General features: G+C 35.5%; 1 protein-coding gene across 1 annotated transcript; it reads left to right on the top strand.

The window, feature by feature from the left end:
* Positions 1-734: 734 nt before the first annotated feature.
* Positions 735-11,786, top strand: LOC126827784 (uncharacterized). Its single transcript, XM_050557321.2, has 2 exons — positions 735-1,215; positions 10,366-11,786. The coding sequence occupies exons 1-2, from the start codon at positions 741-743 to the stop codon at positions 10,914-10,916; spliced, it is 1,026 nt and encodes a 341-aa protein (XP_050413278.1). The 5' UTR covers positions 735-740; the 3' UTR covers positions 10,917-11,786.
* Positions 11,787-16,158: the final 4,372 nt, after the last annotated feature.

Here is a 16,158-nt window from a genome sequence, read left to right as displayed (position 1 = left end):
GGCTTCGCTCGGGGGTCATAACTCCGAAACCGGAAGTGGTAGACTAACGCCACCTGGCATATGTTATTCCCCGGTCCGAGCTACCCCTATACCCCAAATTTCAGACTCGGGGCAGACCTAGTGTAGCCGCCAATCCCGAACAGACAGACAGACAGACAAACGACAGTCACAAATATATATATATATATAATATAGAAGATAGATAGATAGATTTTTCTTTTGTTTTTATTTTGGTGGTTTTTCCTGTTATCCAAAGGAGCATATAACTATACTTCTTATACTGTGAAAACCTTGGATGGTCTGTCAAGAAATATAAAATCGACCTTGGGTGTGAAACAAGGATGTGTCCTTAGCCCGACCGCTTACTCAATATCAATGACCTGTCAAGGGTTGGCTATTGCTTCTTAGTTCCCGCCTACAAATACGTTAGAATTTCTGCTCTGCGAGCTATTGGTAGCTCCTCCCCTTTTTGGTATTTTGTCTACACTTTGTTAATGTTTCATCGTTTTAAAACCATTACAAAAAATAAAAACCGACAAAATAAGTCCCAGAAGATAATCAATATCCGAAGTAACATGACGTCTACTAGAAAATATTGTTATATTCCAATAGTGTGCGTATTTATTTACTTAGTAATTAGTCTCGTGTGGTCTTATAGAGGATACCTTCGACCGAATTTATATTTAAACAATTCTAGATTCTCCAACGGGGATGCAGAATGCCCGGGAGTTCTATCACACATGGTAAAGGGTTACTGGAAACCACTCCCGCGTTTCCCGCAGGAATTGATAGGAATATTAACTGACAGATTTAAAGCAAATGTCGCAAAAAATCATCATATTCCTAAAAATTACCAAATGAAAAATGGTAAATGTGGTAATATTCAATATCCAGACTCTGGGTTTAGGGCATTATGTGATCCTAAAGGACCCACGCCATGTTGTTATGAGGGTCATTGTGTGTCTAAATCTATTGAAGATTGTAAATGTGAGGAATGTTATGATCTAAGGCAACGTCTTTCAGCCGAATCTTCTACCTGGGTGCCATCACATCACGGTTGTCAACTTGATGACTTTGATTCTACCACAGCATGCCGTTTACTCCATAATTCTACCATATTCTGGACTGGAAACTCTTTCATCAGGCAGATGTTTGCGGCTTTAACTATGATATTAAAGGGAGATTTGAGGCATTTGGTTGTTAGAAATAACACAGGTAAGAAAGTTTTTCAAAGAAGTGCCCCATGTCCGTCCAACCTACGAGAAACACAGACCAACGGCATTGATCCGCAGCCCTTCCCATTACACTTACCTACAAATTTAAAAATGTTGTTACCCTTTACATTTGCACCACAATAAACTGGGTTAGATCTAAATATTAAGGCGCTAACCCTAATCCTAGTCCTTATCCTCAACAACAAGCACGAGCCCTAGCCCTGTTGATCTTGACCAAATCTGCAAGTGGCCTTAATATTTAGATCTAACAAAAAAAAAAAAAAGCTGGTTTTCTTCCAACAATCCCTATGACCCCGAACGGATGGTGGACGTCATGTACTCTTGTCACTCTCATCACAATGTCCTTGTATCCGTTCTCACATTACCACAAGCTGATTGTGAGTGTACTTTTCATTTACAAACCTTTTGGTGGACATAATGAACATTTGTTTATTTGAAATACGCCTGAATTTCCATATTTAAAATAGATTGGGTTTAACTCCTATTACCACTAACAAGGTTATCCCGGGACTAATACAATATATTTTTATTTCATTAATTCGAGGCCCAGTAATTTCTTAATCCGCCCATGGCATTAATCGGCATAGCAATAGTAACATCAAAGGTGTATATAAAAGAAGGGGTGGGTTGGGTTGGGGTGGATGGTAAGTGTATATAAATAATCACAGTGTCCAATGACAATCATCACAGTGTAATTTGATTGGATAAGTGTATATAAATAATCACAGTGTCCATTGTACAATCATCACAGTGTAATTTGATTGGATAATGTTTGTCACAGATTCTACCACAAGCACATACATGTAATAATTTACTGTTCCACAAACACTAGTAGAGAGGGGGGTCAAGGTGGCTAAGTGGGTAAGACGCTGGCTCGATAACCTGGAGGTCGGGTGTACGATCCCTGCATAGGCCGAGAAAATTCGTCCAGATATTCCGGCGTGGTTCCCCCTTGTCAGTGATGCAGGACGGAGGGTTTGACAAGGACAGCTGTAGTGTGTTTCGTTGATTGTACGTAGGTTCAAGAGTTTTATTGAGAATCCTTCGAACGTTCGTTCCCGGAACATTACGTCCACGCATAGAACTAAATACACTGGAACGCCAACGAGCGTCTACTTCCGGTAAAATTTGTGGCTGTGTGACGTGCTTCGAAAAAGTGCCCAGTTTACTTCCGGTATATTGTTATTATCACGTAATTTTGTTAGCCTGATAATGTTGAAAGCAAGCGAGTGAATTGGATTAAATATTTATTCATTTGTGCCTCACTCCAAACAAATTTTGTGATCTTCGCTCATCATTTATTATATATATTTTTAAAAAAATGTCATAAATAATGCAACAGGGAGAGTTGTAAAATGACGAAGAACTGAAAGCGACGACGTCGACTGGCTGCCAGCACAGTACAAGTTACAAACTGCGCACTGTCTTTATAAACAGGTATGTTGAAAATTCACTAATGTCATTAGGCCTAGAATTCATACAATCAAGTCATCGTTTTTTTTTTTAAGAAAACATAAATGAATCGATTTACAAAATAATAATGTAATGACTGGTTTAAGTCGCGGACTGAATTACGTACCAAACCCTTTTGTTTACTATAGACTTATAGGCCTGTCAGGAATGTGAATGAATTTCAAAAAGTTGATTTAGTAATATTTCTGTGAGCACAACCATACTTCTAATTTTACAATATTGGGGAACTAATAAAATAAAAGTACAAAAAAATGAATACTGGTATTTTGTTTTTAAATTTAAATTATTTGATCTAATTCAAAGAAAAATGTACAAATGGAATTTTCCTTTTGAATATTATTTCTTTGTGAAAAAATTCACATGATAATCTAGAAGAAAAGGATATCAGATTTGTGTCATTGAAGGAGTGGATTTGTATATAAATTAAGGCCTTGTTTGAGTAAAATTAAAAGAGCTATCAAGTGAATAATGCTGATTGAAGAAAGTTTTTCTTGTGCCAATTCCCATGGCATTACCTGAAATCGGTCGTACTTTCTTGGTATTGAGTCTGATTTGAATATAAACCCATCTGTAAAGTCTGACACCAACTGCCTTTTTAATTTATGCATAAATTATATTAGTATAACTAAAACTGCATTTCTCTTTATTCAACTGTAAAATTTATTTGTAATTTGTAGACACAGAAATCCCTGAAGAAACTCTATTTTATGTTCAAACATATTACTACTAATAATTAATATGTATTTTTTTTTTCAGACCAATAATACAAAAGCCATTGTATTTAATTTTATGAAGAACTTTCATTTGATGTGAACAAGGAATTTCTAACATGGAAGAAGGACAATAAAATATAATTCCTAAATAACCACCCGCACTGACTGAGTGTTGATTCATCCCTAAATCCTAACTTTAAAATAGTTGTTGCACTGAATGAAAAGCAGGCTGTTATGCGAGTGCCTGAAAGACTTTGAAATATATTTCTTGTGAAAAATTGGAATAGACTCAGCTATCAACTGACTGTACATTATACACTTTCAGTTACACATTCTATTTTTTGGAAATAATTTTAATAAATATAATGAATGAAATCATTGGATTATTGTGAATATTTTGAAAATGTACTAGGGATATAGACTGTCTATCTTGTCCACTCAATGAAATTATGAATTCCCCTCAATGTGTTTAAAGTCAATTTCTATTCAATTCATAAGATATGCAGCTCTTGTGTGTACTGGTACAGGTGTATTCAGTAAACTGTAAAATTTACCCACTCCCTCCTCTATGATTACATAAAACCATTTATTGTAACTTTGACACACGGATCACAATTTACAATAGGGTGAATGAAAATATGCATAAATCTGGTAACTTTTCTCTCTGATCAAATGTGTGAAATTGTCATAAATTTATACAAATTTAAGGTTCAATGTGAATGCAACTATGGTATATTTTCTTGGGCAAATTTTCGAGATCCTAAAAACATTAGCTTCACACAGTGTCACTTCACTATAAGCATAGTTCAGAATAGTAATGTCTTTACATTTTGTGGGTCTCTATTATATTGCAAATACACATATTATAAACGTTTAAATCCACAACTTTTCATATTTCAAATTTATTATTTCCTTTTAATAAAAAAAAATTATTTCATTCTGATCCACAGTACTTGGTGCCAATCCAAACTTAGTTTCGATATTTAATGCACTCCTTCATGCTTATATAATACAGTATATGCAATGCTACCTGATGCACCACTGACAAAAAGGGAAAACAGGCAATTTTCTCAACAAACATCTGAATCAAAATCCAAATCTCCTTGATAGTGGGCAAACGATTTCCTCCCTGTAAATGTCAATTTATTTTAATTTTATAAATCTTCATAACATGCTCAGAGAATTCTGTCAGATTTTGACTTTTTTTTGACAACTGATCACTGTTTTAGAAATAGGTAGGCCTATATTATTTTAATTTTGCAAATCTTCACAAAATGCAATGAAATTTTCTACCTGCATATTTTGACCTTTTTTTTGACAGTGTTTTAGAAATAGGTAGGCCTATATAAAAATGAGGCCTAGTAGGCCTATATTATTTTAATTTTGCAAATCTTCAAAAAATGCAGTGAAATTTTCTGCCTGCTTATCATGACTTTTTTTTGACAGCTGATCACCTTTTTTTTAGAAATATGTAGGCCTATATTACAAGGCCTAGTATTATTTTAATTTTACAAATCTTCATAACATGCTAAGAGAATTCTGCCAGCATATTTTGACTTTTTTTTGACAGCTGATCACTGTTTTAGAAATAGGTAGGCCTATATAAAAAATGAGCCCTAGTAGGCCTATATTATTTTAATTTTGCAAATCTTCACAAAATGCAATGAAATTTTCTGCCTGCTTATCATGACTTTTTTTTGACAGTTGATCACTTTTTTTTTAGAAATATGTAGGCCTATATTACAAGGCCTAGTATTTTTTTAATTTTACAAATCTTCCTTAAATGCTCAGAGAATTCTGCCAGCATATTGTGACTTTTTTTTGACAGCTTATGACTGTTTTTAGAAATAGACAGGGCATAATGAGGCCTAGTGGGTCTATATTATTTTAACTTTACAAATCTGCAAAAAATGCAGTGTCATATTCTGCCTGCACATCACAATTATTATTTATTTTTTTGACAGCTGATCACCCTGTTATAGAAATATGTAGGAATATATTACAAGGCCTAGTAGTATTATTTTACATTTACAAATCTTCATAAAAATGCGCAGAGAATTCTGCCTGCATATTGTGACTTTTTTTGACAGCTGATCACTGTTTTAAGAAATAGGTACTAAGTTAGGCCTATATCACAAATTACCTACTTATCAAATCAGAACACCTTCTACGTGTGCATATCCTATTGTTTTTCCTACAGATTTTTGGCAAAATTTCTATAGGACAATCTACTATAGTCCCCTATAGATTTTTTTTTATTGCATTTTCTGTAGGAAAATTCTAGAGTTATGCCGTATTACTCGTATAGGATTAGGAATTAATACTGTAGTATTCTGGAGTTTGGCAATTGGATCACTACAGTTTTCTGTAGGAATAGAATGGGTACTACAGAATTCTATAGACTTTTTTTTATTAATTCTTATTTTGGGAATAAATATAATTGGCCAATGATTTATTCTAAATTGATAACCTTATTTTTTCTCTCATGAATTAATAATTGCCGCATGATTTGACACCGGCACTTGCCGAACTATACAAGCCAAAGGCTACTTTCAAATACAAATTACGAATGAAAAATGAGCATTTAACAGAATTTTATTTTGTCTTTCATTTGAATATTTCCAAATTAATATTTATTTTAAGAAAATTCAGCCAACACTTACGTCTAAAATGACATCGATAAACTGGAATTCCAAATACTCCGCCAAAGCGTCAGGCCTACCGGAAGTAAACATGGCACTTTTAACTTCGCGCATGCGAGGACGAGCATAATTCGCTCTAACGGGCTCGTTGGCGTTCCAGTGTATTTAGTTCTATGGTCCACGTGACATCGTAGACAAGTTACTGTGAATCAAATTGCTAAGTATAAGGTCAGCAATGATAAACATAACACAATGAAACATTTTAGACAAAGAACGAATAATAATAACAAAAGTCAAACATATAAATGTTATACATATATGAAATGAACGAAACATACTACAGCTGTCCTTGTCAAGCCCTCCGTCCTGCATCACTGAAAAGGGGGAACCACGCCGGAAAATCTGGACGAATTTTCTCGGTCTATGCAGGGATCGTACACCCGACCTCCAGGTTATCGAGCCAGCGTCTTACCCACTTAGCCACCTTGACCCCCTTCTCTACTAGTGTGTGTGGAACAGTAAATTATTACATGTATGTGCTTGTGGTAAAATCTGTGACAAACATTATCCAATCAAATTACACTGTGGTGATTGTACAATGTACACTGTGATTATTTATATACAGTAACCATCCACCCCCTTCTGACTGACAAGGGGGAATCCGCCGGAAAATCTGGATGAACTTTCTCGGCCAATGCAGGGATCGAACACTCGACCTCCACGTCCTGCATCACTGACAAGGGGGAATCCGCTGGAAAATCTGGATGAACTTTCTCGACCAATGCAGGGATCGAACACCCGACCTCCAGGCTGGCTTAACATCCACTCGTTGCAAACTAAATCATTTCAATAATTCGTTTGCACGTAGGGGTCTTTAGCAGTGGATAGAAGCTGGGGTATCGGGAGAAAACCCACAAGGTTGGACAAGCGACCCTACTCCCTTGTCATGTTTAAGCGGGGAATCAAAACCACACCACTTGAATCAATGTCAGACCTTGTGGTTTCACGCGCACGTGTTAAACCACTAGACCACCCAATCCCCATGTATGTTGTTGCATATTGTATAGATCGGTACGGGAAATTTGTTTTATAATAGGCCTATATAATAAATTAAATTGTTGTAGCCTAAGGTGTTTTTTTTTATCAGACATTTTTGGCGGTTAAAATATCCCAGTTGGCGGAAAAAAAATGTGAACATTTTTTTTATATAAAAATTATTATCCATTTTGACGGAAAAGAATGAAATACAGTGTGAGACCTGATTGCACGTATTCAAATGCGACCTGGAAAACTGAGACTACAACAACTTCCGAGGCGAAAAGTCTCTAATAGCGTGGTGTGTTAATTTCCTAATTTCTACTTTTCGAGTTGCATTTTGGCTTGTATAGCGTCTTGGCGCCTTCTTACTGACATCAATAAATACAAAAATATGACTAAGTCGAAAGTCGACAAGACGGTATACAAGCCAAAATGCAAGTCGAAAATAAGAAATTAGGAAAAAACGAGGGGCGCTATTATCGCTGTGTGTTATTTCTTAATTTCCTATTTTCGAGTTGATTTTGGCTTGTATAGCGTGTTGTCGCCTCACATTTTGTCGTAACTTCTACTTTTCGACTTTCGTGTTTTAAAGAGGCGAAAAGTAGAAATTATGAATGGTAGTTATAGGCTTCGATATGTTCTTGCCTAATGCAAGTATTTCAGAGATATTATTTGTACTAAACCAAAAGATGCGGCTCCTAATGGTACAGTTAATGATAAAGCAATTTGAAAAATAAAACGAACGTAATTTCTAAAGCTGCTGTAATAACTAATAAGGTAAATATTACTGCTATTCAGAATCGTCAACAATAGATTTTTTACGGCTGTAATAGTTGATAGATGTGTAGAGAATTGCACGTGCGATGGCTATTTATAGTATCATAGACTCTAGCTCTGACTGTTATCATAGTGCGTAGTGTATGCGAGAAATCACTTCAAGATAACCCACATAAGCGTGTACATTCGCCGTGTCGAGACCAACTTTCTGTACGGTGCACGGGTCACCCTAGAATTTGTGGTAACTAAATTGTAATGCACGTGCAACTTACGACTTGTTTTCTTAATTTTGTCATATCAGTCGCAGGGCGGATATGGGCTAAACCATTGTCTTATAGGTGAAATCAATTAGGATGTCGGTGTGTAAGACAAATATTACCCTAATAGCCTCGGTCGATATGTGAAATAACCCTCGATGAGGGTAATATTTATCTCATAAACGTCAGGTCTTCATTAACATAATATACTCTTCCAAAAAGAAACGCAGTGAGACATTTCGTCGTCGGTATACCCTCGCTCTACCATCTCCTCGTTGCAACAGGAACCGTGACACTGTTCTCCAGTGTTGCTGTGGCCATACCTTCGGTTTCTGAACCCATAAGTTGGATTTCACGGTGTCGGCGTATTTCAAAACAGCAGCTCTAACGGGACGTCTGGGGCCTGTTTCACGAAATTTTAACTAAGTTAAAATCCAAATTTTAGTAATTTGATTGGATAATATTAGATTGATTTTAGTGCTTAGCCAATCAAAATTGAAGAATCAACTAAAATTTGGATTTTATCTTTAGTTAAAATTTCGTGAAACTGGGCCCAGGCTCGTAATCCGGTTTCACGTAGGCGTTTACGGACTGTCTCGTCTGAGATTCTACGCCATCAAAGAATTGCTGCTGCAGTAGAGGTCGCTGTTGAGAGAGAGAGAGAGAAATGGGGTTTAACGTCCACTCGACACAAACTAGGTCATTTCGGGACTAACATATGGTTTAATTTTATTTACATAATTCGCTCGCTGTTGAGAACCGTTTCCGCAAATGACGTCACTTTTGTTTGGCTTGAGCTTGGGCGGTTACGTGCTGAACTTCGCTGTCGGTACCTATCCCAAAGGCGAGAAATGGTACTCAGGGAAACATCCAGCAGCCTGGCCACATCTGTCTGGGATTCTCCTGCTTGTAACCGACCAATAGCGTTGTTGCGTTGGGCTTCGTTCACATGTGGAATCACTTGGTTCGTTGAGTTTTTACATGTGCAACTGATTTTGAAACCGAGAACCCAGGGATTTTAAAGGTATTAGATTTAGGTTTCATGCGAAAAGCTCGCTAAGTTGTTAAACTCGTGTGTCTTGGTGCAATCAATCGAAAACAAATTTCGGCAAAAAGTATATGGCCAGTCACAAATAGAGACCCTGCATTTAAAATCAATAATAAATTTCTTTTATCCTTACATAATGAAATTAAAAACAAGTAAGATTTATGGAAAAAAAACTATAATAAAATGATGAAAAATGGGCTGTGCGTTTTTTGGGGTTTTTTTTTTGAAGAGTATATTATATAATTTGTAGTAATAAATACGCATATATAATTTGGACTTTTCTCATTTAGGCTGCCTTCTGGCTAAATTCTAACCTTGTCCGATGAGAGTTTCTTCCCTTACAAATAAAGATACATTATGGGAGATTTTTATAGAGAGTTGGCCATTCTTACTATAACAGTTCAAAAGTAGATGATGAAAGAAGAATATATTGAAAAATTCAGTCAAATTACTTTATTCTGAACATAGTTATCATCGTTGTAATATTTGACTAGAAATGGTAGCGAAATGCGTCTTCACCTTCGCCGATCGTTTGATTGACAGGCGTTAACTCCACCTACATATCTCGATTATCAAGTAAAGTTTTCAATGGCATACGGAAACGCTTTACAGCGGCCTCGCTAAGTACACTCTATCATTTAGCCTCGATCTAACTGACGTATTTTCATCAAGTTGCCCCACACTTGATTTAATCAATTAGTGAAATCCTATTTAAATCCGAGCTGTAGTCGAGCCATCCGTGGGTCTGTCTACAGAGTTGATTTTGGGCTTGTTGTTTAAATAAAGATCTAATTTATAATTTCTATAACATCTGAAGCCTAAATTAAGACTTCAATAATCAGATTTAGCTCTTGCATAATGCATGTTTAACGATTTATGGGATTGGTCGATGAAAGTAGTACAATCATCAAGGGCGGATAACTTAAAAACGTGCCCTCCCCTCACCTAGATTAACCCAGAGGTTATATAGTGGGGTAGGACGGAATGAAACCAATGGGGATACCGAGGATGCTAAAACTTGTCGTTGTTTTTTTTCGTACAATGTATAGTCGTTCGGATGGGACCAAATACCTGTTTCTGGATGTTTTTTCGTTTGTTTGTGACAAGATGATCGATGCTGTTTGGGGCTTCAAATCTGAATTTAACATCCACTTTAAAAGCTATCTATATTTTTTGTTTCAGTTGTACCGGGTTGTGTAGGTGTGGATAACATGTTTACTTGGTGTCAAAAATTAACGGAGACGAATCCTATTGTTTGTAATGGAACTGTCAAGATAAAGTTCATTTCTAGCCCTTATAGTTCAAGGACACAGCATGTTTATGGGGCTATAGATGATATGCGTGATAAACCAAGAACCATGATATTCCTTGGAATAGGCATCCACGATAACTACAATTATACAAGGATTCTAAATGATTATATCCACCCAATAGTGAAGCATTATAATGCTAAAAAGTCTGTATGGCCAAAATTAATGTGGGCAGCAACTCATGCACCTGGTCTTCTGAAGAGTCCACATTATCCGTTACAACTATATAAACACTGTGCACGTTTTAATAAATTTCTAAATCCTCGTTTAGAGAAATTAGGAGTACCTGTTTTTGATACGTTTAATATGACTGGCGGTGTAGCTAGTCCCGATGGCGGCCATTACGGTGTGGCTGTGAACATGGTAAAGGCGAGAATTTTTATTCATTACATAGCCGAATTACAACGAAAAGGACAATGGTGACAATATTACAATTTACAGAATAATAAGAACTAAAACCATTTGAGTGGTTAATTTATATAGCAACGTCGAATAGAAATAAAATAAAACCAAGTACGAACAATCCAAACCATTAAATGTCCAATGCCTCGCACAGATCAAAGATGTCCCTATGGGTACCAAGGTTGCCCCAACTACTTTGGCTTTTGACTACTTTGAAGAACTGTGGTTTGCCAGAATATGAGAACAATTTGGTAACTAATTACAACCATACATAGAAACATACAGGAAGAGATTCTTAGATGACAATAAAACAAATTTAGCCTACCGACGAGCAAGAACAAGTAATAAACTGACAATTTTTCAACATTCAATATTAACATTATGCGATCCCGTAAGATTGCATCTTGCCAGCGAGACCCAGTACGTACTATCCAGTCACAAGTGAGAGGCCGTATTTCGCATTATTTATGTCTTTTAGAAAATTGATTGATTTTATTTGATTTTCCTGTATTTAGAAAAAGTTAAAGTACGCTGAATATCTTACGCCAAAAGCTAGAACTGTCCCATAACTTCTAATTGTAACATTTGTAGTATATTCCCTCCGTAGATTGATTACAATGCAGATCTTTGTGCAATACAAGTAAATATATTAACCTCTCAACAATAACAATATTTTCTCGATATAAACGATATGAAATAGGGTTTAACGTCCTAATGTTCTGCACTGACTGGGCTTATGAAGAAATGAAATAAAATGAAATGGGGTTTAACGCCCTACTGTTCTTATCGGACTGGGTTAATGAAGAGTGGCGCTAATGAAGACGGGCATACGCCATACGCCATACCTCTAAAACCAAATACCAATATAATATTAGTGTATGGGTCATTATCAAAATCGGTAGAATTTGCAAATCACAAATGACCAAATTTCAAATATGGTTAATTGTTTATATTTATTTGATAAAATACAGTTCAAAGTATCAGTTCTGAATAAATTTAGAACAATTTTACAGAATTAATCTTTTTTGTCAGCTTTTATCGGTCACCAGTTGGAAATATGAAATTTCACGTAACGATTAATAATTTTGTTAAAAATATGTGAATATTCCATAAAATCATATTTTTAAAGCATATTATTTCTAATGATTGGTCATTCTAGCATACTAAATCATGTTTTTCTCAATTTGGCTACTTTTTTATAAAAAAATGTATGTTACAGCGTTGACATAAAAGTACCTTCTTTTGAAAGAAAACTGTAAATATTCACGGGTGTACGTGAAATAAGATAGCCAAGTAAACTAGACTAAATTTAGATCAAAGCGGTGGGCCCCAGCTTTTCTTTTGTAAATGTCTTCTTTGAATGACATCACTACAATAGGAACGTCTCTCGCAGTAACACTCAAAATAATCATTGTTTGTATAAACTTGCAATATCGCTTTATTTATTCTTTCGCTTTTAGAGTTCTCATAATATTACACTTTCCCACTTATTGTACGTGAGATTATAAGCATGGGGGCTGTGTCGGATTGCGATTGAGAGATACCCTAGGTAATCCCCCCCACCCTCGCGACTAGAGGACAATGAAAGTGTAAGTGTAAAACACCCAGGCCCGAGATCCCCTAAATCAGTGATTCCCAAACTGCAGGTGTGCCGCGAGATCTTCCTAAGTGTACCGCGAAATTTTGAAAGTCACACTAAGAAAATGCGAAAAGCCACTTGATCCCAAGTGAGTATTCACTGGTGTCTACTGGTACGTTCATGGCTGTGTTTTCTTTATTTAGTTTGAGTCATTCTGTTTCTATGACTAGTCTGTGTCTATGGTTGTATGCCGTCTTTCACTTGCCATGTTTTTATTTTGAAAAATTGAAATATCATTTATATATATTTAGCCAGGTGTGCCGCTATTTTTTTTCATGTGTTCCAAGGTGTGCCGTTGCCACAAAAAGGTTGAAAACCACTGCCCTAGATCTTGAGGTCCCAGGGTTCAGTCTGCCAAGCCAAGGTAAATTTTATTACTATTTTCAAAAATAATTTTCACATCACTTCGTTCGACTGATATTTATCAAAAATAATCATAAAGGTTTCGAAAATAATTTTAAATGTCCTTTCGCATATTATCGTTGGTCAATAAATGGGCGATTCGTGTACAGACTCATAAGGTGCATTAATACTAAAATCCTTTATTATTAAAAACGCGACCTATATTCGCAGTTACAAAGCTTCAATAAGCTTACTACTGTACTTACTAGATAGTTCGTTTCGCACAACCGCCTTTCGTGTGGTGGACATAGATGGGAAAGAAAAGAAATATGAAGTTATGTGGAAGGATTATGTTTCTACGTACGCGGTAAACATTAAACATCATACATTATGCAAGAGCTAAATCTGCCAACTGCAGGTCTTTCTTTAGGCCTAAAATATTATCTAAATTATTAATTGTTTTACTTGCCTTGCATCTCACCCTTGAATATTTTTAATATTACAAAGTGGCACCCGAAACCATAGAATACACGACTCGTGTACTGATTATAAATATACTGGATATTATAGGATCCTATACTTTCACGGCAAGATAACATCAATATTGATTGAAATTGACAAATATTGAATTCCTATTCGTGTTTCTAATTTTGAATATTATTATGGAAAATATTAAGTTAGAGATTTAGTAACTTTCCCATGCTTTTGAAATGCAATGGAATGGGGTTTAACGTCCGACTTTTCTGCTCCAACTGGGCTAATGGATATAAGGCTACTATTAAAATACAACGGAAGTAGGTAAAACGTGGTATAATAGAACATAATATTGCTGATATTAAAGTACCGCGTAATGGTGTGGTACAAGCGAATATAGGCTGTTCTAACAATAATGGCTTACATAGCAGTACCACGTTTTATAGGTAAACGCACTGGTAAAAAACAATATAAGGATTACAACAATCGGACGTTAAATAAAGCTATTTCACACACACACTACAAACTCGCGGGTTGAAATGGTTAAGCTACTTCGGAAGAGTGCCATTAGGGAAAAGGCGGCATTCAACAACCAGGGGCCTGTTTCACGAAATTTTAACTAAGATAAAATCTAAATTTTAGTAATTTGATTGGATAATACTAGATTGATTTTAGTGCTTAGCCAATCAAAATTGAAGTACGGTTATCTGAGCCCCGGATTCTATTATACCAGGTTTTTTTAACTATATCAACTCATGGTACTCTCGTATCATCCAGATAATTTTACCGTGCAATCTAATGATTAGTTAGATTATTTTCTAAACTCAGATTTTTAAAAAATAAATCTTAACAAATTGCTTTGCATTTTTTCATGTAGTGGTGTTTTTTGTGGTTTTTTGGGTCGCTAACTCTATACATCTAGCCTCTAGGCCTATTATAGTTACATATACAACAATGTAACTAGAGCCGAGGTTTCACATGCTGGTACCGCCATACAATAGCGGTAATCCGGAAATTAGGAATAGGCCCAATGAATATCGATTATGAATTTATCCTTAATTTTAAATGAAGAGAATTTGTTTTTTCAAATGAAGTGTAGCCTAGTAGTAGTACTGCAGTGGTACTACTAACTGAGTCTATTGTTAACTCTAGCTTTTTCTATTTTAGGCCTATAAGATCGACAAACAGACATAATTTTTATTCAGAAAAGAGATTTGTTTTTGCGTAGCCACAGTTTTAGACATTTCCCGAATTGATTCGACAACCAAGTCATAAAGTCAGCTGGAGGTTATTCTACGGCGGCCCGGTGGTGACACAACAAATTGAAAATGGAAGAACCGACAGACTCACAGCACCTCAAACCACCAGGAAGACTCTCTCCATCGCAAATGTCAGAGACAGGTAGACGTTCACAAATTGGCAAGGCTATATGGCGGCCTTCTCGTCTGCTGTACAGAACATTGACAAATTCATCACAGAGATAGAAACTCGTTTGGATGAATTAAAGTCCCGATATTAATAAAATCTTGATAGAACTTAACGTCCACAGAATTGAATTTACTGAAAGTTTGAGTGAAACTGAATATCTGACACTTCAAGACGAGACCGTTCTTAAAGAAAACACTTCGCTGTATGATATTACTGCAGAAAGAATACTGGGGTTCCAAAGACAACTTAATGTAAAAAGATATATTTTAGCAGACATAAATTTGGATGTCGAGACTGGAACCCAAAGCACTCGTAGTTCCAGAAGTGGTAGGAGTACGACACACTCTCGGAAATCTGACAGACGACGTTGGGCTATTCTAGAATCCTCGATAGCCGAAATAAAGATTCAAACTGAAAAGGAGAAGCAAGAAGTATAGATGATCAAACTAGATGAAATTCACCGACAAATGGAGTTAGAACACATACAACATGTTAAGAATCTGGAATTGAAAGTAGAATATTTGCAGTCAAAGTAGAATATTTGCAGTCAAAGGCAAAGCTGGAATCCGTCCATGATGACAAATTCAATGAATTTTTAAGAATGACCAGAAAGTTTAATTGATCCTTTAAAACCCCGACACCCAGCATCAATTGTAAATCTTGAAGAACCTACTATTAATGTTTAGTGACGTCTCAGAGTTTTAACGATGTGACGTCAAAAAAGACAGGGTTAAAACATTAATATAATGTTTTAATGCAACGTTTGTCAGTGAAACATTAAAAAAACCCACCCAAAATAACGTTTAGTCATTGTCAAATTAAAGGAAAAAGATGTAACATGTAAATAGAACGTTTTACAAACTTTATTGGAAGGTTGTTTTTGTTCGATCAATTTAAACGTTTTACATCAGGAAAACGGAACGTAATAAATAAACAATTCAATAACGTTCAAAGAATTATAACGTTGAGGTAGATGGTTTATTTGACATTCTTTGATTAACTAATCTGAATGTTTCTAAAGTGAACAGAAAATATTAATTACTGTTTCGTAAAGTTTAATGAATCAAATTAAAACGTTACAAAAGTTAAACAATGTAACGTTCAACCAAACGGTTTTGAAACATTAATCTAAAATCTTAATGCAACTTAATATTGGAAGGTTATTTTTGTTCGTTTAATTTAACGTTTTTAGATTATGAAAACGCAACGTTTAAAAAAAACTAAGACCCAATAGAATCAATATAACGCAATGAATAAATATATTAATAACGTTCAAAGAATTATAAGTTAAAACGTTACATACTTTATTTTATAAGAAATAGTTTACTAATGTTTACGGGGGTCTGCTCAGGCTTAGGAAATAACGTTGTATCAGATGGT

This window comes from Patella vulgata, chromosome 7 (assembly GCF_932274485.2).
Source record: "Patella vulgata chromosome 7, xgPatVulg1.2, whole genome shotgun sequence".
In the NCBI taxonomy this organism is placed as follows: domain Eukaryota; kingdom Metazoa; phylum Mollusca; class Gastropoda; family Patellidae; genus Patella; species Patella vulgata.
Note: the sequence above shows the minus strand (reverse complement) of the source record. Positions and strands in the feature narration are given on the sequence as shown.

Bases quoted from the DNA above. Each gene is read 5' to 3' on its own strand.
- LOC126827784 (XM_050557321.2), top strand. From the start codon at position 741: ATGGTAAAGGGTTACTGGAAACCACTCCCGCGTTTCCCGCAGGAATTG. The intron at 1,216-10,365 runs GTAAGAAAGTTT...TTTTTGTTTCAG, and splicing joins GGTTGTTAGAAATAACACAG to TTGTACCGGGTTGTGTAGGT.